The sequence below is a fragment of the Dasypus novemcinctus genome, chromosome 13 (genome assembly GCF_030445035.2).
Source record: "Dasypus novemcinctus isolate mDasNov1 chromosome 13, mDasNov1.1.hap2, whole genome shotgun sequence".
NCBI classification, from domain to species: Eukaryota; Metazoa; Chordata; class Mammalia; order Cingulata; family Dasypodidae; genus Dasypus; species Dasypus novemcinctus.
The window spans coordinates 29,811,796-29,838,863 of record NC_080685.1 but is presented as its reverse complement, the minus strand read 5'-3'; the positions used below and the strand labels follow the sequence as shown (position 1 = coordinate 29,838,863).

The 27,068-nt window shown below is 42.4% G+C and overlaps 2 protein-coding genes, 1 non-coding gene and 1 pseudogene across 45 annotated transcripts in view; all 4 read right to left on the bottom strand.

Moving 5' to 3' along the window:
- Positions 1-7,448: 7,448 nt before the first annotated feature.
- LOC105744309 (L-lactate dehydrogenase A chain-like) lies at positions 7,449-8,549 on the bottom strand (annotated as a pseudogene).
- A 519-nt stretch (positions 8,550-9,068) lies between these two features.
- Positions 9,069-11,857, bottom strand: HAX1 (HCLS1 associated protein X-1). The gene is made up of 7 exons (XM_004475010.5): positions 11,690-11,857; positions 10,881-11,146; positions 10,517-10,704; positions 9,929-9,980; positions 9,684-9,790; positions 9,472-9,562; positions 9,069-9,323 (listed from the first exon to the last, which is right to left on the bottom strand). Exons 1-7 carry the CDS (start codon positions 11,740-11,742, stop codon positions 9,244-9,246), a joined length of 837 nt encoding a protein of 278 aa, XP_004475067.1. The 5' UTR covers positions 11,743-11,857; the 3' UTR covers positions 9,069-9,243.
- Positions 11,858-12,995: 1,138 nt separating this feature from the next.
- UBAP2L (ubiquitin associated protein 2 like) overlaps positions 12,996-27,068 on the bottom strand; it is a 43,836-nt gene continuing 29,763 nt past the window's right edge. For 12 of the 43 annotated variants that reach the window (XM_058309721.2, XM_058309703.2, XM_058309712.2 and 9 more), the window contains 11 exons: positions 26,774-26,846; positions 25,492-25,687; positions 25,315-25,403; positions 23,837-23,890; positions 23,123-23,204; positions 21,910-22,127; positions 21,326-21,431; positions 16,498-16,565; positions 15,315-15,509; positions 14,850-14,900; positions 13,140-13,801 (listed from right to left, as the gene is read on the bottom strand). In XM_058309721.2, coding sequence (XP_058165704.1) covers positions 13,706-13,801; positions 14,850-14,900; positions 15,315-15,509; positions 16,498-16,565; positions 21,326-21,431; positions 21,910-22,127; positions 23,123-23,204; positions 23,837-23,890; positions 25,315-25,403; positions 25,492-25,687; positions 26,774-26,846 — 1,228 coding nt within the window. In that variant the 3' untranslated portion in view covers positions 13,140-13,705. Of the gene's footprint in view, positions 13,107-13,139; positions 13,802-14,849; positions 14,901-15,314; positions 15,510-16,497; positions 16,566-17,817; positions 19,914-21,325; positions 21,432-21,909; positions 22,128-23,122; positions 23,205-23,836; positions 23,891-25,314; positions 25,404-25,491; positions 25,688-26,773; positions 26,847-27,068 lie in introns of those variants that run through there. The other 31 variants (XR_011645403.1, XR_011645395.1, XR_011645398.1 and 28 more) reach the window with 7 other exon arrangements.
- On the bottom strand, positions 23,286-23,422 carry LOC111759559 (small nucleolar RNA SNORA58). The gene has a single exon (XR_002793504.1). It is a non-coding gene; the product is annotated as a small nucleolar RNA SNORA58 (small nucleolar RNA).

The following is a 27,068-nucleotide window of genomic DNA, read 5'->3' as shown; positions in this document are numbered from 1 at the left end:
TTAAACCCAACAAACATCACTGCAATCAAGAAAGGAAACAAAATGTAAAAATGGTAAGGAAAAACAGAACAAAAGGACTGACTGAGACTACTCGAATGCCTGATAAGAAATCAATGCTGGTGACTGAAGTGTTCTGGTTAAGTTTCCAATGAGATCTTTAGGAAAATGACACAATGGTGGGGGTTGGCACTGTTAAGTAAAGAAAACAAAAACAATTGACCTGTAGGATTTTCCAGGGAAATGGACATATCCTGCAGTGTTGCTGATAAGCAGTATCTGGTGGTAAAACTGGTCTGGTCCAGTAGAGATAGCTTATTAGATAAATATAACTTATCAGAATGGACAAGCATACCATACTAATCAATTCATATCTGCTCCCCATCTTGGAAGACACTCCGCCCGCTCCCCCCCCCACCCCCGCCATGTAAAATGGAAACAATGTCAGCCAATCAGGACATTTTCTCACTTGCTTCTCTGTCCACTGTATGTGAGCTCCCTCCTTCCTGCTTTCTTGGTGGAGCTCCCTTCTACTTTCTGAGTGGTATGCTGCCAGATTCATAAATCACTCAATAAAGTAGTAAGATCCTAAACTGCATGAAAAGATTTTCTTTTATCAAAACAAAATAAATTCATCCATTTCCACTTTATGGTTTGTATTTTTGAGATCTTATTTAAGAAGTTCTCCTTCACTTCATTGTCACAAAGATATTCTACCAGTTTCCACTGGCATGTGTAAGAGCTCCTATGTCATTTTTTTCTCTACTTTTCCCAAAGCCAATCTCTTCAAATCCATTTTTCCCCCACGGGCTGTGGTGTCAACTCTGTCAAATATTAAGCCATTCATACATTTATTTTACTTTGTGCTTTTCTTTAAATTGGCTCACTTTTTTTTTGCATTAATTTGTAAATTTAGGGTTTTTAAAAAATTACCATTAATATATGGATAGTTTGAAGGGGCAAATGATTCCACAAGGTTTAGGAAAGGTTGCAGCTTCCTGACCACAACATCCCCCATCATTTTCCATTACCTTTTTAAAAAAATTTTTATTAAAGAAATTGTAGGTTTACAGAAAAGTCATGCATAAAATACATATACTACCCAGTTATTAACACCTATTATTAACACCTTTTATTAGTGTGGTACATTTGTTACAATGGGTGAAAGAACATAATTGTACTATTAACTATAGTCCATGGCTACATTGCTACATTAGGGTTCCTTGTTTGAGTTGTATAGTCCTATGGCTTTATTTTTATTTTTATTCTAATAACATATATAAAACCTAAAATGTCCACTTTTAACCACATTCAAATATATAATTCAGTATTCTTAATTATGTCCACCACCATCCATTTCCAAAACCTTTCCATCACCCCAAATAGAAACTACGTACAATTTAAGTATTAACTCCCAATTCCTTACCCTGGATCCAGTAACCTATATTCTAGTTTCTGATTCTATGAATTTGCTTATTCAAACTATTTCGTATCAGTGAGATCATACAATATTTGTCCTTTTGTGTCTGGCTTTATTTCATTCAAACTGATGTCTTCATTCCTTTTTACACCTGAAAAATATTCTGCTGTAGTTAAAGGCACTTCATTTCTTTTTATACCTGAACAATATTCCGTTGTATGTAAAGGAACTTCATTCCTTTACATACCTGAATAATATTCCATTGTATGTTATACCACATTTTCTTTATCCCATCAACGGTTGATGGACACTTGAGTTGCTTCCATCTTTTGGAATTTGTGAATTATCTTTTGGGTTTTGTGAATAATGATGCTGTGAATACTGGTGTGCAAATATCTGTTTGAGTCCCTGCTTCCAATACCTGTGGATAAATACCTAGAGGTGGGATTTCTTGGTCACATTGTATTTCTATATTTAACTTTCTGAGTAACCGCCATACTGCTTTCCACAGTGGCTGCACCATTCTACATTCCCACCAACAATGAATGAGTGTTCTTAATTCTCCACATCCTCTCCAACACTTGTCATTTTTATTCTATAGTAGCCATTCTAATGGTTTGAAATGGTATCTCATTGTGGTTTTGATTTGCATTTTCCTAATTGCTAATTCTGTTGAGTATTGTTTTTTTTTTTAAGATTTATTTATTTCTTTCCTCCTCCCTCTCCCCCGTTGTCTGCTCTTTATGTCTATTCACTGTGTGATCTTCTGTGTCCACTTGCATTCTCATCAGCAGCACCTGGAATCTGTATCTTTTTTTGTTGTGTCATCTTGCTGTGTCATCTCTCTGTGTTTGCGGCGCCACTCCTAGGCAGGCTGCACTTTTTTCTTTCAGGGCGGCTCTCTTTACAGGGTGCACTCCTTGTGCATGGGGCTCCCCTACACGGGGAACACCCCTACGCAGCACTCCTTGCGCACGTCAGCACTGTGCGTGGGCCAGTTCACCACACAAGTCAAGAGACTCTGGGTTTGAACCCTGGACCTCCCATGTGGTAGGCACAGGCTCTATCAGTTAAGCCAGATCTGCTTCCCTTTTCATATGCTTTTTGATCATTTGTGTGTCTTTGGAGAAATGTCTATTCAGATCCATAGCCCATTTTCCATTCCATAGAGGCAAACATTTTCAATTTTTAAAAATGTTCCCTTAATATTTACCTCATATCTCTAAATAACATGTTTATAGCGTGTGGGAGATTGACAGATGTAACTCAACAAAAATATGTTCATAATCTTAATCCTTGTTCCTGTGGGTATTAACTCATTTGTCAACAGACCCTTTGAAACTGTTTTATAAATTGAGGTGTGGCCAAACTGAGTGAGCATTTCTGAATGAGCTTTATAAAGAGGAGCCAGAAGCTGGAAGTCAGCAGAAACTGCAAGAGTAGATAAAAGGAGTGAGAGATGGCCAAGACAATGTTACAGACTTCAGGGAGAAAGTCATGATTTTGAACTTACTAGCCCCCAAAATTGTGAGTCAATTAGTTCTTATTGTTTAAGCCAAGCCAACATATTGTGTGGTATTTGCCATGGCAGCCCTGGCAAACTAACATATAACACTACTTGATGTTTTGGTTTTAGATATTATATATCGAATTTACACTGTGGAAGGTAAGAACTTAGTTCTCTTTAATGCTGCCCTTCCCTCACAGCAAACATATGTATACCACCAGTGCCTCAATCCTCCCAACATATTATACTTTAGTTAGAGTAGTATTGCTTATTATTATAATGTAAATGCTATGTGAAGCATATAGTATAATGTAATTAAATGCCATATTTTGTACACCCCTTCTCCATGGAGTTAATATGGTAATTGTCTGTCTTGTTTTGTTTGCTTAGTTTTCTAGGTACTTGTCATTTATTCAACTCCAACTCACCTCGCCCCCCCCGTTGGAAAAATCTTTCAATTATTAAAAAATACCAGAAAGTGGTTAAAATGGGCAATTTTATTTGTTTTATATGTTTTATATGTTACCACAGTAAAAATAAAAATTAAAAAACAAACAAGGGGAGCAGATGTGGCTGAAGTAGTTGAGCACCTGCTTCCTACATGGGAGGTCCCAGGTTTGGTTCCCATTGCCTCCTAAAAACTAAAAACAAAATAAAAAAACAAACAAGCAAACAAATATAAAAAAACAACTTGGGGAGCTGATACAGCTCAGTGATTGAGCACTGGCTTCCCACAATGAGATTCCCAGTTCAATCCCCATCCCCAATACCTCAAAATAATAATGTTTTTCATCTTTTTGGAGATCTCTCATGGGGCCCTCTGACATCTGCAGTCTGGACTACTTGTGCTAATGCACAGCTGTATCATAGAACCTCTTTTCATTATTCTGGGGATTCTCTTTACCACTTTTGGGTTCCTGTTTTTCAAGGATGAAAACTCATTGAAAGAGTTGCACTTCCTCCAGAATTATCCTAAGAATGGGTGCCTGGAAACTTTCATGTCTAAAAATGCCCTTTTTTATACTCTTACATTTAATGCATAGTTTAACTGGGCATATAATTCTAGATGACAAATAATTTTCCTTCAGTATTCTAAAAGTATTGCTCAATTGTGTTTTTTTTTAGAGAAGTTATGAACTTACAATCATGCATAATGTGCAGAATTCCCATTATCACCTCAACACCAACATTTTGCTCAATTATTTCTTCATTGAAAAATAAACACCTTTATTACATGAGCTAGGATGGAAAGGAAGAATTACGTGCCTTTCTGGCCTTGATTTTCCTCAGACAGAACTCCAGCTCCTTGCCCTCTAGCATCAGTTGTGGGTTTTTGGTTTTCTTTTTAGGATCAAAGCCAGGACCTTGCACATGGGAAGCAGGTGTTCACCCCCTTTAGCTACATCCACTCCCTCGACTGTTTTTTTTTTTATTCTTTTGAGGCTCTGGGGGAATGAACATTGTCTGTTGCCAGACAGTTCTGAGCAGAGCTTGTGGTAGGCTTGCCTCTGAGCTGCGACCTGTGGGGACTTGCTCATTGCCCTCTGCCCTCTAGGTGACGACTGCCATCCTGGCTTCAGCACTGGTGGAGTTCCTCGTGTGCCTGCTTTCCAAGAAGACAAACAGAGGGCAGATAGCAAGTGCAAACAATGAGGCGGGGGGAAAAATAAATAAAACAAATCTTTTGAAAAAGGTTATATACTGTATGATTCTATTTATTAAAGAAATACATATATATATATTCCAGAATTGAAGGATATTATTTTCTAACCTGAAAGGATACCATATGCTAGATACCTAAGATGAAAATAAACCCACTACAAAGGACATCATGTGAAATTTCAGTTCACAAGTCAGAAAGGAGAATCTAAAAGAATTTAGAAATAAAAAATTGAAAATAAACAAGTCAATACAGAGGATAAGGAATCAGAATGTCTTCAAACTTTAACAGCAAAACGAATTAAAACAACTGAGGGAGCAGATGTGGCTCAAGTGGTTGAGTGCTCACCTCCCACATGTGAGGTTTGGTTCCTGGTGCCTCCTGAAAAAAACAAGCAACAAGCAAAACAAATAAAAAAACGAACTCTGGGAAGTCAGTGTGGCTTAAGTAATTGAATGCCTGCCTGCCTGCCTTCCCGGGGTCAGTAGAGTTCAGGCTGGTCGGCAATCATGGGTTCCTCTGCTTTCCTACACAGCGATGTCCTCTTTGTCTTCTGGGTGCCTTTGACTCTGGCTTCTGGCTCCTCCCTGGGGCTTTCCCACAGCCTGAATTTCTTCTGCTTAGAATGGACTCTGGTAATCTGTACTAAGGTCCACCTTCATTCAGGTGGATCAAACTTTAAAATAACATCTTCGAGAGATCCTATTTACAATGGGTCCACATCCACAGGAATGTGGATCCAGACCAACATGTCTTAAATTGGGGTACATGGGCGTGGCTGAGCACCTGCTTCCCACTATGAGGTCCCAGGTTCAATCCCTGGTACTACCTCAAAAAAAAAAAAAAAAAAAAAAAGACTAAACGGGTACGTAATGCAGTCCACCACAGGAGAAAAGACATGTCTGCTAAAAAAAGCTGTAGTATTTAAACGTGCTATACTGGCACAGAGACAGATTAATAGAAAGAGCTGGCACAGCGACTTGTGTAGAATGTCCAAATGGGGCAAAAATGAAAGTGGTCCCCAATTCATGCCATATACAAAGATAAACTCCAGGTTGATTTTATTTTTTATGTATTTTTGTCTTAGTGTTCCAAGTCGATTTAAAAACCTAAATGTAAAAGCCAAAACTACAAAGCTTGTAGAGGATAACATAGGAAAGTATCTTTTTAATCTCAGATTAGGGAAAATTTCTAAAAGACAGAAAGAGCACTAACTACAAATGAAAAGTTAAATTAGACTACAATAACGTTTACTCACAAAGGACAAAATTTCATTACTATTACTTCTCTCCCCTTTTTCTTGTGATATGCCTTTTTAGAAAAACCCTCTTGTTGTCATTTTAGTGAGGTCCCCAGAGGGAATGGAGCTAAGTACAGTGAAAATCTGTCATCTTTAAACAAAGTACTAAAGACCTTTTCTTCCCCTAACTAGACATTTGGAGACATTTTTCCCCCTTCATTTGGGGAAAATTTTAAACAAACAAAATGCTTTTTTGTTGGGTTAAGAACATAAAACTGTATCATGTATAATTTTGTTAAAAATTATATCTTGTATACATTAAAAAATTTAAATTCAGAATATAAATTACAAAATCACTAACCAATTATTTTAAACTATAATAATGCTGAACTTTTAAGAACAAAATAATTCTCTATTTTGTCACCGAGTCCTCCAACTTGCTGGGGTTACTCTTTAATATTGAAATAAAAATGACTCAAACCACTGTCCCATATAATGTTAAAGTCTGTGCCTTCCTTGTTATTTTGTATATTCCTTGGAAAGGACTTACATTTTCATAATTGACTCTCCTATTCTCCAATTCATGACTTCTCTATTTTGCTCAAGGCTCTTTGGACCTGGAATTCCTCTCTTCATTTATTCTCCTTACTCTTCCTGCCTTTGTTTCTCAACCCCCTTTCTCCCAGAGTGCCACCAAAGTTCAAATTCCCCTCACTTTTTTTTTTTTGTAGTCAACTCTTCATGGTTTATTTTACATTTTTGAGGTACGACACTTGAATAGTTGGTTGCATTGTAATAGGTAGTTTTTTTTTACATTACATGGCAATGTACACTACTTTGATACATTTGGTACACAAAATAAGATCCTTTAAAATAGTTATGCATAAGACATGCAATGTTGGATTTACACATTGGAGTTCAGGATATGATTGTTTGGGAGGAAAGAAGTTGGACTAGGCATGTTTGGTGAAGGAACCAGAAGGTATAAAACACACAGTAACCACACATTCTTCTGGTTTGAAAGGCAACTGCAGCATGTGCACTGGCACTGGTGCCTCAGAGATAAAACTATTTTATATAACCAGTTTGGGACTATACAAGATAGGTAACATCTTCAGTATCAGGAAATAGCTTTAGGGTTTTATGAACAATTCCTATGTCTAACTTTTTTCCCTAGGTCATCTTAATATTACTGCTATAATCCCAGATCAGATAAAAAGAACAGGAACAAGCCCCAACTAAAATCCTGCTGTAGCCTAAACAATGAAGCGGTACATTAGAAGGCTTTAAGGGAAGCGGACTTGGCCCAATGGATAGAGCGTCCACCTTCCACATGGGAGGTCCAAGGTTCAAAACCCGGGCCTCCTTGACCCATGTGCAGCTGACCCATGCGTAGTGCTGATGCGTGCAAGGAATGTCGTGCCACACAGGGGTGTTCCCCGCGTAGGGGAGCCCCACGCGCAAGGAGCGCGCCCCGTAAGGAGAGCCGCCCAGTGTGAAAGAAAGTGCAGCCTGTCCAAGAATTGCACCACACACACGGAGAGCTGACACAAGACGACGCAACAAAAACACAGATTCCTGGTGCCGCTTGTAAGTATAGAAGTGGTCACAGAAGAACATGCACATGAATGGACACAGAGAGCAGACAACTGGGGGTGGGGAAAGGGGGAGGAAAAAAAAGTGTAATTAAAAAAAAAAATTGCAGCTCTTTTTGGATCCCTCAAAGTGTATCTGCACTCTTCTTCAAACAGGCCTCTTCTTCAGGAGTCAGAGTCACCTTGACAGCATCTGAGATTCCATTCTGTCCCAAGACGCAAGGAAAACCAAGGAAGACGTCATCTTTTATTCCATAGATTCCCTTAATCGTGGTGGAAACCAGATGGACACGTCTAAGATTCATTATAGTTTCTGCCAAATCTGCCACATATAACCCAATGGCCCAGGAGGTATAGCCTTTCAGTTTGATTACCTCATAAGAACTGTCAACCACCTGTTTGTGAACCTCTTTCCACTGCTCCTTATCTGCATCAATGACTAAATCAGGGAGATTTTTCAAGGAGACACCAGTAACATTCACTCCACTCCACACAGGCACACTAACGTCTCCATGTTCCCCAAGGACCCAGCCATGACAGGTTGATGGGTGAACTCCCAGCCTCTCCCCCATTAGGTAACAGAACCAGGCTGAATCCAGAAACCACTTCCAATAACACGGTTTTTGGGAAAGGCATTCAGTTTCCAAGCCACAAAGGTCAATATATCCACTGGATTGGAAACAACAAGCAACTTGCAGTTTGGGCTGCATTTTATAACATTAGGAATGATGAATTTAAAGATGTTTACATTACGCTGGACCAAATTAGGATGGCGTTCTCCCTCTTGCTGACAAGGCCCAGCTATGGTAATAACCAGCTTGGAGTTTGCACACTATAGTCTTTGCCAGAGACAATTTTTGGTGTTCTAAGGAAAAGGGTGCCATGTTGGAGATCCATCATCTCTCCCTTCAATTTGTCTTCTATGACATCCACAAGTGAAAATTCATCTGCAGTTTCTTCATCACGATACTGATGGCACAGGCCATGCCAACAGCACCAACCCCAACAACTGTAATCTTATTCTGAGGGATCTGTTCTTCCTTAAGGAGATTCTGAATCAGCTGATCCTTGAGAGTTGCCATCTTAGATTTGGAATGGGAAGGAACCAGAACTACACATCGAGTGGATGTCTGCGGCACGCAGTGCTTAGATCCAGACTTGGCAGCTGCAGCTCTGGGACTCCCCTCACTTCTTTTTAAAATTTTATTTACAAACACTCCATAGCCACCAGGCACACATTCTCCTTTCCCCCACTTCCCTCATCCCCTGCTAACCTCTAATTTACTTTCCATCTCTGCCAATTTGCTATTTCTAGACATCTCTTGAAAGTGGTATCATACAATATTTGTCCTTATGTGTCTTGCTTATTTCACTGAGCATGTTTTCAATGTTTCCATGTTGCAGCATGTTTCACAACTTCATTCTTTCTTATGGCCAAATAATATTCCATTGTGCATATGTACATTTGTTTACCCATTTATTAGCTGATGCACTAAAAACTTTTTTAAGGAGAAAAATATCCACTACTGTTTGTGCTACCTATATTTTTCTCTAGCACACAGGAAGGAGAAGTTTGCAGGCCGAGATAATCTGAGAAGCTCCGATTGTGCCAGAAAGTAAGACTGCTTTGACAAAACCAATACCAAGGATCTAGCACAAATAAAGGTTTTATTGGTCAGTCTGGGTGAGTGACATACTGACATAACCCCAAATCATTGATCCACACTCCCAAGCCCTGGATGTGGCAGGAGAAGCTGAGCCCATTAATGGTGAGCAATGGGTGGGATGTGGAAAGGACCCTGAAGGCCACTGAGGGTTACAGGGCTACCGAAACCGGAACCAACGTCCTAGGAATAAATCCAAGATGGACGAGGCATCATCCAGGGCTGGAGGTCCTGAGAATTCTGGAGAAATAAATACAAACAGCAAGGTTAAATGAGAGACCTTGTGCAGGAACAAAAGAGAGGAATAATATTTAAGGGTAGGAGAACAAGGGTTCCCCTTCCCAAGGAGTGAAAAGATGGACCCCTTGGATTCATACTCCTCACTTACCATCTCTAGGGCTGATGTCTCCTTCTTGACGGGTGACTGTGGTCTCTGTCTGGCCCTTGCTGTCTACCACAGTCCGGCGCTCCTCCACTGTCTACAAGGAGAAGCCCCCACAGCTTCTCACTAAAGGTGAGTGCAGTGTTTTCTTCACTCAGATCCCTGTTTCCAAGGCATCCCCTGGTCACAGGTCCCCTTACCCCTCTCTCCCAACTCACCCCATCTGGCTTAGTGATCTTGGTCACAGAGATGCTCTTGAAATAGGATTTGGGCTGGGGTTGCAGAACCGGGCCAAGGCCCTCCTGGGAAACCTGGGAATCAAGATCTGAAAGGACGGAGAGATGAAGAAACAGGGAAAGAGACCAAGGGAAAGAAGGGGAGAAGAGTGGCAACTTAAGGAACGGAGAAGAGAGGGATTTCTGAGAGAACAACAGAAGGCTGGTAACGTGTCTTCCAGACTCACCATTGTCCTCTCTGGTTCTAGGATGGGGGGTCACAGGCCACATATCATCAAACTGCAGAAGGTGAAAAGACACCTTGTCTACATGAAATTTGAACATAGACCCTAAACTACTCCCTAAACTACTAAAAACCACCTTTCCCAGGAAAAGGAATTCCATTCAGGTTAGCACTATTTACCACTTCTTCCTCCTTCCAAACTGTTTTATGTACCCCTCTACCAAGAAGCTTTCCTGAACTAACACTTTCCTGCTCTCCAACTATCTTGCCTTATCCAGGAATCATCTAGACTGGTACTTTTTCTTTCTTTTTTAAAAACTTTAAAATTTTAACTATTATTATTTTTAGGAGGTACTGGAGATTGAACCCAGGACCTCATACATGGGAGGCAGGCACTCAACCACTGAGCCACACCTGCTTTCCCTTTTACTTTTTTTTTAAGAGGCAGAACTCTCATTTCCCACAAAGATAATCTTACAACAGTTAAGTACACGAAGTGGAGAACCCAAGACTCCAACCCAAGTCTATCAGTTCCCATTCCATTTAGTTGTCTTCCATAGGCTCTCACTTCAGGGCCAGATGTGGTACTCACCCTATGAAAAGGTCTCTGGGAGCCCCAGTCTGGTGCTGATTTAGGGGATTCAGTTCCTGCATCACTCTCCAAGACCCCCCCAAAAATTCTGGGCTGGTGACTATCTGGATACTTAAGCATTGAGTCCCGAAGCGTCTCTCCCTCCCGCCATCTCTCACCAGGTGTTTCTGACTCAGGACCTGGAAGATCTGCAGAAAGGTGATAGGTCAATGCCAGGGATGTGAAAGGACTTGAGCTCTTTAAACTTCCTTGAAGTTACCAGTCTTCTTACACTTTCTATCCCCCGAATACTCCCTGCAGGTTCCTTATTTCACCCACCAACCAACTAGAACCCGTGGGTCCTCCCTGAGGGGCACTCACACACCAGGAGAGTGGGAAGGCAAGGTCCAGGCCCCCATTTCGCTGAAGATGTTATTGAAATCCCGTACTAGGTCATCAAAGCCGAAGTTATCATGGAAATGTATCCCTCCTCCTGGGCTGAAGCTGAAGCCAAATTCCTCGGGGTGCTGGGGAACCCCAAACCTGGGGCTTCCATGGCCCCACGTGGCTCCTCCTCCTTCTTCCTCTTCCTCTTCCTCATCCTCCTCCTCTTCATCTCGAGTCATCCCTCCAAAAAAGGGATCTCTGTGGCTGGGGGTGGAGGTAGATTGGCCACCAAGATTTTAGCACCAGCAACTACTTAGGCCATAAAATTAACTCATGGTGGCAAAGTGGGACAAGTACAGGGGGCTGGGAAGTTGGGTGGGGGGAGAAGTGGTTGACAAATCGAAAAGTAATAGCTGTCTTTTTATTTCTTAGTTTTAATCAAATTCAGTCCTCATCTCGCAGTTTCCCCCAACCTCTCCCCACCCCTCGCCTGCCTTTTCTTCAGTGTCCTCCAGACCCGCCCCTCTTTCCCAAGGTCCTGCTCACTGGCTCATTGTCCTTTCCCCCAGGCCTCCATTGTCCTCCCCGCCCGGGCCCCTGTTGCATCACCCCAGGTTGGAGAAAGACTTAGGTGGCCGTTTCTCCTCCTAACGACAGCCTTGGTTACTGTCGCGGGGTGAGTGCTAAATGTTGCGACTTCTGTCCTCTCCACAGAAGTTGGAAGAGGATGTTTTTCCCAAAAAAAGGGTGTTAGAAGTCAAGCTCCCCTCAGAAAAATCCACTTATCTGACCCGGACCCACTCTCACCTCCGAGGTCCAGAAAAGCCGAAAAAGCCCCGGAAGAGATCCAAGAGGCTCATCCCCGCATTGGGACTCGAACCTTTATGCCACCCCGACAACCCATTCGCCCCGGCTGACAGCCTGCACTACGCCACCGGAAAGCGAGCGAAGTGCCCGTCCATACTGACAGAAAGCAAGGCGGTGGTCCGGTCATACTGTCGCAAAACGACCGTAAACCGGACGTGGAACAGGAGGCGGGACGGACGGCCCTCCTCTAGCTCGACGGGCTTTACCTTGACAACCTGCCGTAGACGAATTTCGTGAGGGTAGTGGTCGTACTGAATTTTTAAAAATTTGCAACGATTACCTCCCAAGTTAGGCTCTCCTTTCTGCTTACCAGCCCGGTCCAAAAGACGTTCCGAGGTACGACTCTGGATTGTATCTGGATAAAGCCGCCAGAGGGCAGCGCAAACGCACAAACGAGCAGATCTGAAGTCTCCCCTTACCCGCGGCTCACCACACCCACGGACGACCGGTCTTCCATCCAGAAGCCACCTCGCCCCCTTCCTCGTCAGTTTTTTTTGTTTTGATTTTTATTTTTTTAAACCGACCTGGGTTGTTTAATATTAGAGAAATAGACAAAACTCCTTGTCAAGCTCTCTAGTATTGAATTATCCACAGTTGAGAGAAAGGCATGGGGATGCATAGACTTATTTTCTCTCTCACCATCAGGGAACTTGTTATAAAGCAATCTTAATTTTTCTAAATAGGTTCTGTAGCCCGCAGGATGTAGGGTTTGTAAAAGAACACCGAAAGGAAAGCAAGTGATGGAGTAAAGAATTAGGGGCCTTAAGTATTCCCTTTTTCATCATAGACTGCCTTCAAAGCCTCTCCCTTCCGCCCTTGACCCCGACGTCCGCCCCCTGGGTCCCTTTTCAGGGGATTGGGTATAGCTACACAACCTGAAAGCACTCAAAAAGCAAGAATTACTGTGTTCTTCCCCTAAGGGTAATAGACCTAAAGTTTCAATTTTGATAGCCAACAGCACATGATGTGCCCTCACTTCTTTCAGTGTATTCATCTGGACCCCTATACATTATATTCTGACTCCACAAAACCAGTCCTTTGAAACAGTTTTAGCTCCTTCTTACTCCTTCCCCATGTCACCCAATCTCTCTCTCCCCTCACTGCTTGAAATTAGCTGTAGGTGTAGCAGTTTCTGGAGGAATGGAGATTTGTGGTGGTTCTTTCCAGGGATGAGGCTGAAAGACTCTTAGGGGTAAAAGGAGGGGAATCCCGGCAAGGGCAAGATACTAGCACATTAAGGTCAGAGGAGGGCGAAGATTTCATTTTATTCCACTGCCTTCAGGGCCTGCTAGAGGAGGCCCAGTTGGTACAGTAATACTTATTCACCAAGCTGGTCATCGACGAGACTGAGGGTATCCTAGACGGAGCAAGAACGGGCAGAGGCTGAAGGTAGAGGTTTTCTTTTTATATATACAAGACACATTAATCCATTAAATTTGAGGACACAGTACAAAAAAAAAACAAAAAACAAAAAACACTTCAACTAATTCATCTGACAAATGCTGTTCATACTCATGACGCCATTTTTGTTGTTGTTGTTTTGTTTTCCTAATAATAAAGGAGGAGACTTAGGGCTGTTGGGCTGATATATATTTGAGGGTCCCACCTCCCCATCTCACCCACACACCACCAGGGTGAACAGGAGGAGGAGAAGGAAGGGCAGGGCCCCCAGCAAAGTTTCATAATCTTAAATGCAAGAGGTAGGGGAGAGGAAGAGGAAGAGGAAAGGAAGGAAAAAAAAACAAGGAAAAAAAAATACAAATCCTATAATACATACAACAGGGTGGGGGGTGGTATGGGAATGGGACAGACATGAAGCTGAGGCATGGGGAGCTCCACTGGGGGTGGGGGCAGCGGAACCCCCCAACATTCCTTTTTCTCTCTGATGCTGTTTCCATAGTTGCCGGGCTGGGTAACCCTCTCAGAAGATGGGGCCGAGAGAAGAGGCCCAGGGCCTCAGTTGGCCCCCCAGCTGTAGCTGTTGTAGGCAGACTTGTTGGTCTGGGGCTTCTGCGGGATGGAGCTGGTCTGGCTACGTTGCCCGCTGCCCGTCTGCAGGGGAATGAGAGGATCATGGGGAGGAAAAAGGCGTCTAGTTAGTGGGACAAATTTGTCAACAGATCTTCATGTGGAAACGTGGAAGTTGTCTTACTTTCCCATTCCCCTTGTTTACATACTACTCTGAAAAGTTCACTTAACCATGGAAAGTTCTCTTCTACCTAGCTGTTAGAGCCCCCCTCTGACAAGCATGATGGCACTTTCAACCTTTAAGTAGGGGAACGATGAAAAGACAGCAAGATACCTTTGGAAACAAGATAGCAAGTCAATTCTACTTATTTTCAATTCTACCAGCCCTCCCCAATCAGCCTCCCCTGCTCTGGGAAAGGGCTATTTTCTAGAGCAGGGGTCCTTAACAAGGGGTCTGTGAGCTTGAATTGAAATTTAAAAAAACATTTTTGTGGGAACGTGTTGGTGCAGGTGTGATGTATTAAATAATACCCAGTACACAGTGTGGACTTAGTAAGGGTGTCTGTGGTTTTCACTTAACTGGCAAAGGCGTCTGCGGAACAAAAAAGATTAAGAACCCCTGCTCTAGAGAGAATTACAGCTTCTTAGAGTTGAGTGATCATCAGGTGATTTCATTTACACGGATCTCCATGAATGCCCCAAATTTGGAAAGCTGTTTTTGAAGGCAAGAAAGCCCCTAACTCTAGCTCCTTGGCCACCTACAATGGAGGAGAGGTCTTTCAAACCACCCTGGCTCCCCATCCCTACCATCAATCACATCTGTGAGCCCTTTTTTTCCCTGGCAAAGTAGGAGAATGAGCCTGAAGGCTCAGGGCTCCAGATAATGACCCAAGAATCCTTTCTATTCAGTAACCAAGTGTTTTTCCAGAGTTGGGGCAGGGTAGAAGAAAAAAGAGGGTGCCGAGGAAAAGAGGAGAGAGGAGGGGGAGGCCAGAGAGCTCAGCAAGGTGTTTGTGTTTGTGTATCCCGATTTGTGACCGCGCAATCTCTTTTCAAGTTCCCTGAGGCTGTGGAGGTGAAATGGGGTCTGAAAGGGAATGGGTTCAAGCATATTATCATTCAGTTTTATTACCTGCTCCTCCTGCTGGCGCTGGCAACAGAGAATCATCTGCAAATATGGTAGCTGAGGCAGAACCAGGATATATGGAAAATAAAGGGACAAACTTTGACAATAGAACTCTACCATTAGAAGGGAAAGCTATCATGTTGGGGCAAGGGGAAGGCTGGGAAAGGTGGGAGGGGAGGTGTGACCCAGGTCTGATGGATGAGGAATATCATGTGTCATGGGAGAAGGTAGAGAAAGGCACCAATGGAACTAGGCAAAAATATTTCAATCTGGCCCCTTCTCTGACATCTCCTTTGCCGGCCGCTTGTGTTATGTGCGCGTGTGTCTGTATTTGCTGTGTGCCCATGGCTGGCGCTGGGGAGGGGCTGGGTGAAGGTGGTGGTGAGGCAGGGTAATAGAAGGAAAGGGGAGGCAGTTTTAAGGGATAGGAAGGAAGAGGAAGGGAAAGGACAGAGGGGGAAGGGCTATTACCTGTCCATCCTGCTGCAGGTGATGAAGAATCTGGGAGTGCGGCTGCTGATGGGGGGTCAGAATGTGCATAAAGGGGGCAGGTGGGTAGGCAGCAGCTGTGGCCGGATTGATGGGCCCCCCACTTCCTAGGGCTGAAGGCAAGTTGAAGGAGGCAGCAGGAGTACCGGAATGAAAACCTTGTTTCTCAAAGGACTGCTATCCAGGAGAATGAAGGAGAGAGAGTAAAAGGAATCAGCAAACTTATGCTTGGATTTTCTGGGCCCAAGCTCCCCAATCCCCGGAAAGCAGCATCATGTTATGGAAGGAACAATGCACTGGAAATCAAATATTCAGGTCTAAGTCCCAGCTCTCCCCTTAATAGCTGCATGATTCCTGGGCAAATTACTCAGTTTCTCAGCCTTGGTTTTCTCATACATAAAACAAGGATGCTATTGACCTACTGAAGTCTCGGCTGTAAGGATCAAATGAAGATGGATGTGAAAACACTTTGTAAAATCTAATGACATATACGAACATTAGTGGAATCTGCCGGCTTCTCTTAGTACTTTCACCCCTGTAGCTGGGCAGAAATTAGAACTCCAGGGATATTTCAAAATGAGTACAGAGGTGTCTTAAGTGTTGTCAGTCTTGGCCATGAAGCACTCCCCTTTATCCCCAATTATTTTATATCAATCCTTCAATTATTTATGGTGATGGAGAATAACAACACAAAAAACACAAACCTGTGGATAACTCAAATGCCTCATTTTAGTTACTGGTTTTCTCCTTTCCCACTGTTATAGATTTACTTACAAAGAATGGGATGAACTAGTTCCCTTCATTTCATACTCAGTTCTCTCAGAAAATCATGAAAAAGGTTGAGAGTGTAGGAAAGGGCCAGAATAGGTGTACAGTAAATCATGACACAACAATTTGCCACACCTCACCTATAACATTTCTCTTTAAACTTCTTATAGAAACAGGTCTAGAGGAGACCAGTCATTTTCTAGTAGAATGGGTTTCCTGACACTTGTCCATTGAACCCAGGACCTTATACACAGGAAGCCAGCATTCAACTACTGAGCTACCTACACCTGCAACAACTCCCAGGGTTGTTGTTATTCACTGTGCTACTATTATTGCAACTCCATCTCCTCTATGTCCATCTCTTATTTTCCACTTCTGTCCAGAGCCAGGCACCTACCTGGGTTTTGGAGTACACAGAACCCGAGATGTCTGGCACGCCCGTGTTACTGGAGGTGACTGATACACCTGGGGGAGGAGGAAACAGACAGGAGGATTAGCTCAGCTAGCTGCCTGGCCCCCATTCCTGGGTGGACGTGATGTCTGTAGCCTTTCTAGCTATTATCACTGCAAGGGAATTTTGGTCTGTTTTTCCAGCTTCAGGTCAGTCCTGAGGGATAAGAGCTTGTGACACAAAGGCTCTCTGAGGGTTCTCTTGCCTTTCCTGGGTATGTCTATATGTGGGTGTGGTGGGGTTTTTTTTTTGGGGGGGGGGGCGGGAAAGTTAGGTATGAACTCAACCTTACTACCATATACAATTTTAAAGCACTTCTATACCAAAGTCCAATTGGAATGTAGTAACTTTGAACACTGATTTCAAATAAATCTACCCACTCTCCAGTCAATCTTGCTCCTGAAGGCTTGGGTGGGCTGCTCTTTCCATTCATGAAGAAACACTTTTGGACTCAAAATCCATGCCCCCCTCCCCCCAGAATAAGGGAAATACTAAAGGAGCAGTCCAACTCAACCCCCAAGAGTAGTTTCATTCTCAGAGCCTCAACTTCTTCAGCCTCTTGGAAATACTAGGTTATATATTTAACACTCAAGTGCTGACACAAAGATGAATTTCCATTTAAGCCTAAGCACAGCAGAGGGGTGGGGTTGGGGGCAGGGGGTAAATGGAATACAAAATCCAAATGTCATTTTCAGAGTTTACAATTTCAGCTTCTCCATGAAATAAAAGCTCTAACCCATACTCCTACTCGCATGTTTCCTGTTGAAAAAACTTTCTACTGCCACTACAACTGTAAGGAAACCAGAGTAGTACAACTCATTTTCTTACTCCTCAAACTGAAATACACATTACCATAGCCTCAAACCTGGGGTATAGGACAATGGACCAAGGGGCCAAGGATATAGGAAAAGTCATGGGATAAATAGTCCAGTATCTTAATAGAGAAATTTTATGCAAGGAATAAAAGTGAAATAGGAACTTAAAGCATGATATCAAATTTTAAAAATAAATTAATTTGCATGAAATAAAACTATAGAAAAACTGTTTTAGTTTGCTCTTGAGTCTTGTTCGCCTCTGCTACTAGCACTTTGATGGAAACGTTTTTTAGGAGTACTGTACTAGAGTGACCAAATCACAAATGAGGAGTCCTCCATTCACCCACAATTCAACAGCAATCCCCCTTCAAACTCCAGATACTTATTCAAGGCTGGAACCCAAATTTCCCCAATGCCTTAGAAAAAGGCAGCCTTCAAAAGTTAAGCCCACCTTGTACAGCCACTTTAAAATCTTCCCAATAGAAGTGACATCTCAACCTGAAAATCCTCCCCCATCTTAAGTCCAGATATTTCCAAGGAGTAAACACCAACTAGGAAAAAGAACAGTCAGAACCACAGAAACAAGCATGAGAAAATACTTTCTAACTCCCAAGTATCAACTCTCTACACTTTAAAGGCACTGAAGTAAGTGGGGACAATACAAGAACCTCTTAGTGTAAACTGGGGCTATTTCTTCTTTTGCTTTTCCAACCTCAGCTGCCCATCTGGTAAGTTACTGATAAGAGTCATAAGAAGATCAAGAGTTCAGTTATGGAACAATTGAAGCTAATGAGATTTGTGTGGAAGGATTGGGAATGAAGTTGGAATAAACAGGCTATAAAAAGGACATTTTAAAGGCTAACCAAAAGAGATAATTTATCTTTACTGCAGAGCCCCCAGACAGCTTGCTGATGCTCCATGGTGATAAAGTAAGGGTTGGTTGCCCACACAGGATGGGAGAAATGGCTAACTGGATTCTTAAGCTGGGTAGTAGGGGGGGCGGAATTTGGTTCCAATGTGCCCCTACCTGGTCTCATTCTTCCCAGAGGCTAGCTAAAAACCAGCTTCTAGTCCAAACACCCTTAGATACAGGGTTGAAGGAACTGGAAACACAGGAAGAGAAACTATTCTGTGTAGTAGTCATAATAGTGTTAATGTACATATTAGAGTCTAGAAAATAATGGGTATTGGTTCCCCAACCCCTCACCAGTCATTAGATGTTCAGATTATAGAGGTCTCTTGCTTTCCTTTCAACTTCAACACTCCCTAACTATGCATGATTCCCAAAACAGTGAAGATCATACCAATATGATGTGGATGGTAGGGAGGGGATACCACCAGTCTTTTCCAGTGTGGCAACCCCTGGGAAGGTTGGTCACACTTCATAGGACAAAATAACTAAAGGGCTGGGGAAAAAATATTAGGAAAGCTGAATACCTGGGCTTCTCGTTAACCATGGTCTCACTGTCCAAGTTACAAAACAAAGGGCTAATGGTGCACTAGTTGGAGTGAATGGAGATTTAAATTTCCACCATCAAGGAGATGTCTTGAGCAAACCTCTCCCACACATCCTTTGCAAAACTACTAATAATCCACAATCTCTGAAAAACCTTTAAGGGACTAAGAACATGCTCCAGGCTAGCACAGTTACCACAAGGCCTGAGTCATCAACTAGGCTGGTCAAGAATAACTTTATCAGATCTCAATCAGCCACCTGGCCTTTGGGAACCAGATATGGGAATTAAGCCTTGAAGATACTTCCCTAACAACAGTTTTTAATACCATCTCTTTTGCCTTTCACCATGAGGTGACACTATAAACCTTTGTCCTTTACCCTCTGCTTATGTCAGAGGCAAGGGGAAGATCTAAATGGAAAAGTGAAGAGAAATAATAAACATAGGGAATCACGGATTTCTACAAAGAGCTTTCTTCACCAACCATTCAACAGGCTGGACATTGAGGCTGTTCCCCACCCCCATTCCCCCAGCCCCTACCCCCACTTTAATAAAACCACCATATACTGAAAAGTTAATCAGTTCTTTGGCTACACTGGAATTTCATTGGAAAAGCCACCCTCCACCCTTTATCCACAGCAAAACATTGGCTCCTGTTGTCCAGAAAGACATGCACGGAAAGAACGCCAGAGTTAGCTAAAGAAATACCACAGTTTATTGAAGACTACAAATATTTTTGTTACAAGTTGAAACTACATGCCTTCCAGAAATCAAAAGCAACAGCAGGTGTGTGCATTGATGCTTCGGAGGTGCTGCACCACTTGAATTCGAAATGGGTAAGACAGGGTCAGACACATGGGGAAGAGGGAAATGGGGAAGGGGCAAGTTCAAAAGCCCAGAAGGTATCCACCAACTCATTTCCCCAAGCCACGCAGGCCATGGCCTCAGCTCAGCAGGCTCTCCTCAGTGGTCTGGTTTCTGAAACAAGACTTCAGTGCAAATTTATACACACACACAAACATAGCCCCCAGCCACGGGCCAAATTAGCTCTCAGCCGTCCAGAAATGCTTGTAAGGGGGTGGATATTTTCTTCCTAAAAGGAATCAAATACATAAAAATAAATGAATTTAGAGGTTGATGAGGAAGGGAATGACAAGAGCCCTCTGTAGGGTTGGGAAATGGGGGTTCAAAGGGCTGTAATAGGAGGTTTCTGAATTTTAAAGGAGTTAAAAAAAAACTAGGTTTTTCCAAAAACAGGTAAGCAATTCTTTTATATTATCAACCTTAAAATTCTTGAACCTGGCCCAACTAAGACTTAAACCCTATAACTTTTCAAAATGGGACCAGTCCAAGTCAAAAAGCTTCTAATCCCTCCACCCCCACCCTCTTCAAGGATTAGGATAGACCTTGCTCAACAAGATGGGTCGGCAACAGGTGTTAAATCCCAAAGGGGCATTTTAGGATTTCTTTAGGTTAAATCTTGGCCCACTCTAACCATACAGCATAGCTCAAGTCTCCACCTATTAGTTCCTAAAGTACCTATTGCCTTCTGTGCTCAGTTCAAGCAGCTTCCCAATTACTGAAAACCTTGGGCAATTTACCCACCTGGAGACTACCACAAGGGTGAGAACCACAGATGCTGCTCCATCCAAATCACCAAGTAACTATATTTGAGCTGAGCGCTTTGAAGGGCAATTCTCAACCCCCTTATACCTCCCAACCCTGGGAAAATGCAACAACCTCCCCCTCATATTCACTCACAAGTCACTAGAAGATGTAAATGAATTTTTTAAAATTCAAAGACCCCTTTCTCACTCCCAATCCTTCAAAAATGGAGGATAGATGTCAGGTATGGGAGCGAAAGATAGGCAAAGTAACTTTTACTTCCGTACCCATTCAGAGGATTCCTACTTTTCTCCCTGCCATGAAAGGTATAAATGGGCTTCGCAAAAAACCCCAGCTAAATAAATGAAGGAGACTAAAGGTACAACTATCCCACCCCAATTTTCATTCTCTTCAACGGTCATGCTTACTCCACATCTTAGGTCTTCTAGCTAGGGAATAAAAAGGGAGCCACATAAGAAAAGTACTACTACAAAGAGACTGAAGCCAAACCTATTATAGCCTGCTATCCTAATAACACACTTAAGCTTTCTTTTTTTCAGTGACTATATCCCTTTTTAACTATCAGTGCCATACATATTAACACTTGCCTACATTAAAATCTCAGCAAAATTTTGGGGGTCCTTAACTTGTTTCCCACTCAAAACTATTCTAATAGCCAAGATGTGTCCCTGGATATTCCCCATGAGTAGTGGTCATATGCCTTGTCATCAGGCTCCTCTGTTGGTGCTGCTCAGACACCCAAGTCAATCAAGCATTACCGATCGTACATGGAATAGTACATCCTTACCAACCCCATTTCTCCAGCACCAAGTTTTCCTCCCTGAAACTCATCTAACACCCCACAGACACCACTGACAACCAGAGCCAAGGTAAGCTTACCAGTGTTGTATCCATGAGACCCATATCCACTTGGCTGTTGGAAAGGGGTGGCCGATGCATTCACACTGACATTCACACCATGCTGCTTGGAAGAGGTAGGAGCCACCTGAAGAGCAAAGCCAAAAGTGCAGTCAAATGGCATCAGGGTACCATCTGCCCTACCCATCCTACTCCAGGGAATGAGCATTCAGATGGATACCTATTCTGATGTAGGATACCTAAAGACTATTTAGTGAAATGGATTCCTTATTGAGAATTCTAGAATCTGCCAGTGAAGGGGGAAAAAAAGGTAGTTTGGGAGGAAGGGAAAGGGGCAGTGGTAGGCAGGGAATGAATGACTGAGAGAAGCTAACTTATATGGTATCACATTCCCCATTCAGCTAACTCTAAGAACAGGTTACCCCATCCTAATCCTACCAATCCCAGCCCCACACCCTCTCCAAGGCTAGAAATTGGCCAGAGGTGGAAATCATTCTTCCTCCTCATTCATTAGTAAAAAGTTATCTAGCTTTTTGCAAGCAGCTAGGATAATGTTGAAGGCTAGAATTCTCCCCTTCAAGGAGAGATCAAGACCAGGTACTCACAGGGAACACAGCAGGCCCATACTGGAAGGTGCTAGGGAGGCCCGGGACCCCTGTGTAGTATGGCAGGCTGGTGTAACTGTAGCCAGGAGGCAGCGCCGGGTTCAGGAATGTCTGCTGCGTGGTGTGGTGAGTCTGCGTCTGGTTCTGTTGGGGTTGGGCCAAGGTTGTGGCCGGGGCTGGGGAGGAGGCATCCCCACGGCCGAACTTTGTGAGGTCACCTGTGACAGGAAAGGCTAAATGTACCTGCCACTTTTACCCCCCACACCAATGTAAAATTACCTCTTCTGTTTTCACATGTTTACAGGAGATCTCGTTCAAAGACTGTTAAAATTTAATTCCTACAATTACACTTTGCTGCTACATTTAGCATTACTCAGCACACAATTAGCATAGTACTAATCAAGGACTAATACTGAATAACCATGTACTCCTATAACAGAGACAGGCACCCAGAACAAAGCTCCTGAACAGTTCTTTCATCTCCTTCCAGAGTCTCTGTTCCCCTCTTCCCCCACCCTGGGATGGGAATACCTGTAACGAGCTTGGGAAATTATAAGACAATACAACACTAGGCCTGCCAACCCTGCAGCACAGCTGTCTCCTGAATTTCTATGAATGAAAAAAGAAACAGGGTGGCACCTAAACTTCCCCCTTTTCCAAATGAGACGAGCGATGTGAAAGCAATCTGTAAACTCTAAAGCATTAGATAAAATACTGATACTTGCTATTACAAGGGAAATAACCATATAGATGTCAGAAATGTAACCAAGGAAAGATTTGAAGGACCATCACAGGTCAGAGAAAATGAAAGATTAATGAGAACAGTGGTAGGTCAGGCAGGAAAAAGAAGACCAAAGATGCAGCAAGGCAATGAGACTGCCACTGTGGGTAGAGTACAGGGGCAGAGATACATTAAGAAGGCCAGAACAACCATTGCACTTCCTGATAAAACTGGGAAAATGGCTGAGAAAACCAAGTCCAGATGTCATCGGTCATCTGGCAGACAATAGAAAGTGGATGAGAAGGAAAAAGCTGCAACCACATGCTCATCTTTAACAGGATTCTGAATCTACCCACCCTGATTGATCACATTCATTCTATACTTCTGCTAAAGATCTTTAAAGTGAAAAGTGGGCCCCTTGCTTCTACTAATCAAGTTTCGGCCACCAATCCCAACACAAACTCCCTTTGTTGAGCCCCAACCCAGTCCTACCAGAATAAGGGTTGCTGGCCAGGCTACCATCCCTCCCAGTCAGTGGAGTGGTAGGTGTGGGGAATGGGATGCTGTAGTAATCCTAGAAGAGAAAAATGAAAGAGAAGACATTCAATGCTACTCATTCCTCACCATGATTAATTCCACAGGTTGAGAGGTAGGAGAATGTTGGAATACTGCAATTTATCCAGCCATTAATTAAGCTGGCTAGAGCTGGCACAAACTTCCAAATTACTGTTGCATACATTGTCCCCCTTGCATGGCTATAAACAAAGCCAGGCAAGGTCTACTTGTATGCTAAATGGAGAACACATCAAGGCCCATCAGAACCAAAAATATCCTAAATCTTCCAGAACACATCCCTACTATGTCAAGCTTATTCTACTGAAATAGATGTATCTTTCTGGAATTCACAGTTCTTGAGACATAGAGGAAACATCTGAAGAGTTCCAGGGCATTATTCTACTGGCCTACAAAGAAATTAGATTAAATTTTGTTTAAATCAAAGATTTCACAACTGTGATATTTTTAAGTTACCTTCTAATAGAACTACTCTCTCAAACCCCTATATTTTATGCCAAAGCATGTGTATGGAGAGATGGCTTGGGAAAAAAAGCTAAGTCTGTGACTTGTCATCAATTGCTCATCTGATTTAATCCCCAACTCTAATTTTCAGATCTCTTTCTTTTCCAAAGCTCTACCCCATATACTTACCAAAGGAAATCTTGTCTGAAGCATCTGCAAGTCATCATAACCATATACTTGTGGCTGAAAGATACAGATATGTAACAATATTAATGGGAATTCCCTGGAAAAAGAATAAAAAGAAAAAAAAATATTAATGGGGACTGGCTGTGATGATGGCCAAGTCAAGGATTAAGAGGCAAGATAAATCAACAGACCACTCATACTTCTTTTTTTTTTTTTTTTTTTTTTTACTCATACTTCTTGGTAAGAACAGAACATACATTATTTCCTCCAGTTTTCTTTAAGAAGAAAGAAAATTAAGGAATAAAATTCCTCTTATTTCTTTAAGAGGGAAGCAGTGAAATACAAAGAGATGAAATAATTCATGAACAATCTGGATGCTTTCCTTAAATTTCTGACTTCTGATTCAAGTAGGGTGGCCTCTGGGCAGCAGCACAGGTTACATGCAAATAGCCTGCTTTATTTGCTATTCTACCAGTCTCTGTCTCTTACAGACTTCAAATTTTGGCTTAAAATTTATCTCCCCAAGAAAAGATTTATATTTTATTCTTGCTTTCTCCAACATTATGGGTACTATGGTAATTCATTGCTGTTAATATGTGTAAAAGTGGTATTTGAGTTATTTCTTCTGTATGATGCTCATCTAGATTGTATTAGGGCAAGAACAGGTACCTTTAAAATTTTAAAAAAATATCCTTCATCTTAATAGGCACTTAATATATCAAGTTAATAGAAGATATACAGATGCACTACTGTCAGCCACCTATTCTCAGACCAGTCATTCTGATTAAGTCAGGGAACTCTGCTGTGGCTAAGTCAGAGCCAGTAAAGACTCTCAGAGTTAAGGAATCAATCCAATTAGAGAAAACAATTCTCTAAAATGCTGAAAGGGATTCTAGGCAAACTCTTTGGCTCTTGGCATTTGAGGCCCAGAATTTTCATACAGAGCAGAGACACAGTAGAGGTCCTTGCCTCAGTTTAGTTCTTCCCCTCTAAAAAGTGTTATTTTCCCCCAAACCACACATATTAAAAACCTGTTTGCTCAGGGACTCAAATAAATATATGAACACCAATTTTGACAGCAGCATTATTCAAAATAGCCAAAAAGGTGGAAGAACTCAAGTGTCCATCAAAATGATGAATGGATAAACAAAATGTGGTATATTCAAACAACAGATTATTCAGTCATAAAAATTAATCAAATTCTGTTACGTTCTACAACATGGACGAATCTTGAAGCCATCATGTTGACTGAAGCAAGCCAAATACTAAAGGACAAATACTGTATGAGTCCACTTAATTGAAATGCCTAAAACATCCAAGTTTATAGAAAAAAAAAATAGATTACGGGTTACGGGGGGGTGGGGTAATCATTCACACTCACTTCCATATTTTAATTACAGTCTTCAAACCGTGGTCAGAGCTACAAAGACAGTAGCCATAAAATCCTTATCTTTTGGAGAATATCCTGCAGTCCCACTTACCGGGTAGGCATGTAACAGCCCTGGAGCCATAATATACGGATTAGGCAACAACGGCGGGACCCCAGGAGGGAGGTTGGGAGGAGCTTTTCCTAGAAGGGAAATTACATTGTTATCTCCAGCATATAATTTCTGTCCTCCACCCCAGAAGAATACTATCCACTTTTTATGCAGGGTTACCTGAAGTCGTAGCAACTGAGCTGCGAGTGGAGGCTGTGACGGTAGAGTTGCTACCTAGGCTGAGTCCCAGGCTACTGCCACTATTGAGACTGGAGGAGACACTGACCACTGGGGGAGGTGCAGAGACTGTGCTAGATGAGGTGGAGAAAGTGCTGGAGGAAGAATGGAGATTCGCCTCACTCTCCACGCTTGTGTGCTTCATAAAGGGGGAAGGAATGGGAGAGGGGAGAAGGAAAAAGTGATTACCATTACAGGTCACGAAAGATGAACTACACCTTCCACTGGTTAATTTCTCATTGTGGTAACTTCCCAATTAAAAAGCTAAGGCAAGGTACTAGATATCCTCTGCCAAAGTAGTTAGAAGGCATAATATTCTCCAGCTACACATTCCTCAAGATTCATCTGGCAAAGTTAATAAGAGACCCACCCTTTACATTGTCATCACTCTGTTCTGAAAGACAGCAGAGGAGGAAGGACAAACAAGCTCTTTTAGAGTAAAATGGTCAGTAAGGGGACAGTAATAGCTGAGACCTGAACAATAAAACATGACCTTTTTTTCACGTTTTTTTCTTTACTAGCTTAGCCCAGGAAACCAGCTCATGGGCTACGAAAAAACACAAATCCTAACGACTTTAAACCTGAGATAGTGTGTTTAAGGAAAGAAAGGTCCCTAGCAAAAGCAAGCCTTAGCCCTCCTATCTTCTCCCCTGCCCTACTCCCCCAGGCTCCTGGCAAACCTGACATAGTTGTCCAAAGTGGGTCCTCTTGAAGTTATTTGCCTTCCTTTATAACCTCAGCATAAGGTCACAAATAGTTATCAATCACAACAATAAAATTAATTTTTTCAACTGAAAGCTGTCACCTGGCCTCTACTGTCATAAAGATGCTCAGGCACTGGTTATTCTCAGGACTCATGTTTCACATACCCCCAAACAAGGAATGAGGAAAGGCTGTACCAGTTAAAAATATATACTTATAGATTTCAGCATAGCATACAAAGGCCCACCCATCTTCAGTGAAAAAATGTATCAGATAAAGAGTCAGGAAAGTCACTTCCAGGGGTTTTAGGATTGGCCCAGAACTCTACAATGTTTCTGAATTTTTTGGCTTCTCCTGGTTTCCTTTTTGTTCCCTTTCTATGACCTCAGATCAATTATTATTTTGCCACCTCATGAAGAAATTTTCAAGAACCCTCTTAAATATAACCTTGAGAGAATCTTATGGTTGGATAGTTACCAAGTGTAAGTAAACCACATTTCCTCTTTTACAGCATCACTCTTACCAAAAGAGTGGATGTTGAAGTGCGCCCAGAAGATGTTGATGATGAAAGGGTATTCTGCTGAGTAGATAACGTGCTGTAAAGAAAGAGTTTGCCATTAGTCATAGTGCTATGCTATCTACCTGCAGCACCAGAGAAAAACACAGGCAAGGAAAAAAGGCAGACTATAGGACCAAGGAGGCTTGAGATCATATGGTAACATATGGCCAGCCAGTCACAGTGAGCAGTAAAAGCAAGAATGGATACTGAAAAAGGAAAATAAGCCTCCTCTGCATTCACTTCCCACAGCTTTCGGGTC

Excerpts from the sequence above, each read along its gene's own strand:
- HAX1 (XM_004475010.5), bottom strand. The coding sequence starts at position 11,742 with ATGAGCCTCTTGGATCTCTTCCGGGGCTTTTTCGGCTTTTCTGGACCT. Across the intron at positions 10,705-10,880 it reads CTTGCCTTCCCACTCTCCTG|ATCTTCCAGGTCCTGAGTCA; the intron begins GTGTGTGAGTGC and ends ACCTTTCTGCAG. Across the intron at positions 9,981-10,516 it reads CCCAGAGACCTTTTCATAGG|TTTGATGATATGTGGCCTGT; the intron begins GTGAGTACCACA and ends CACCTTCTGCAG.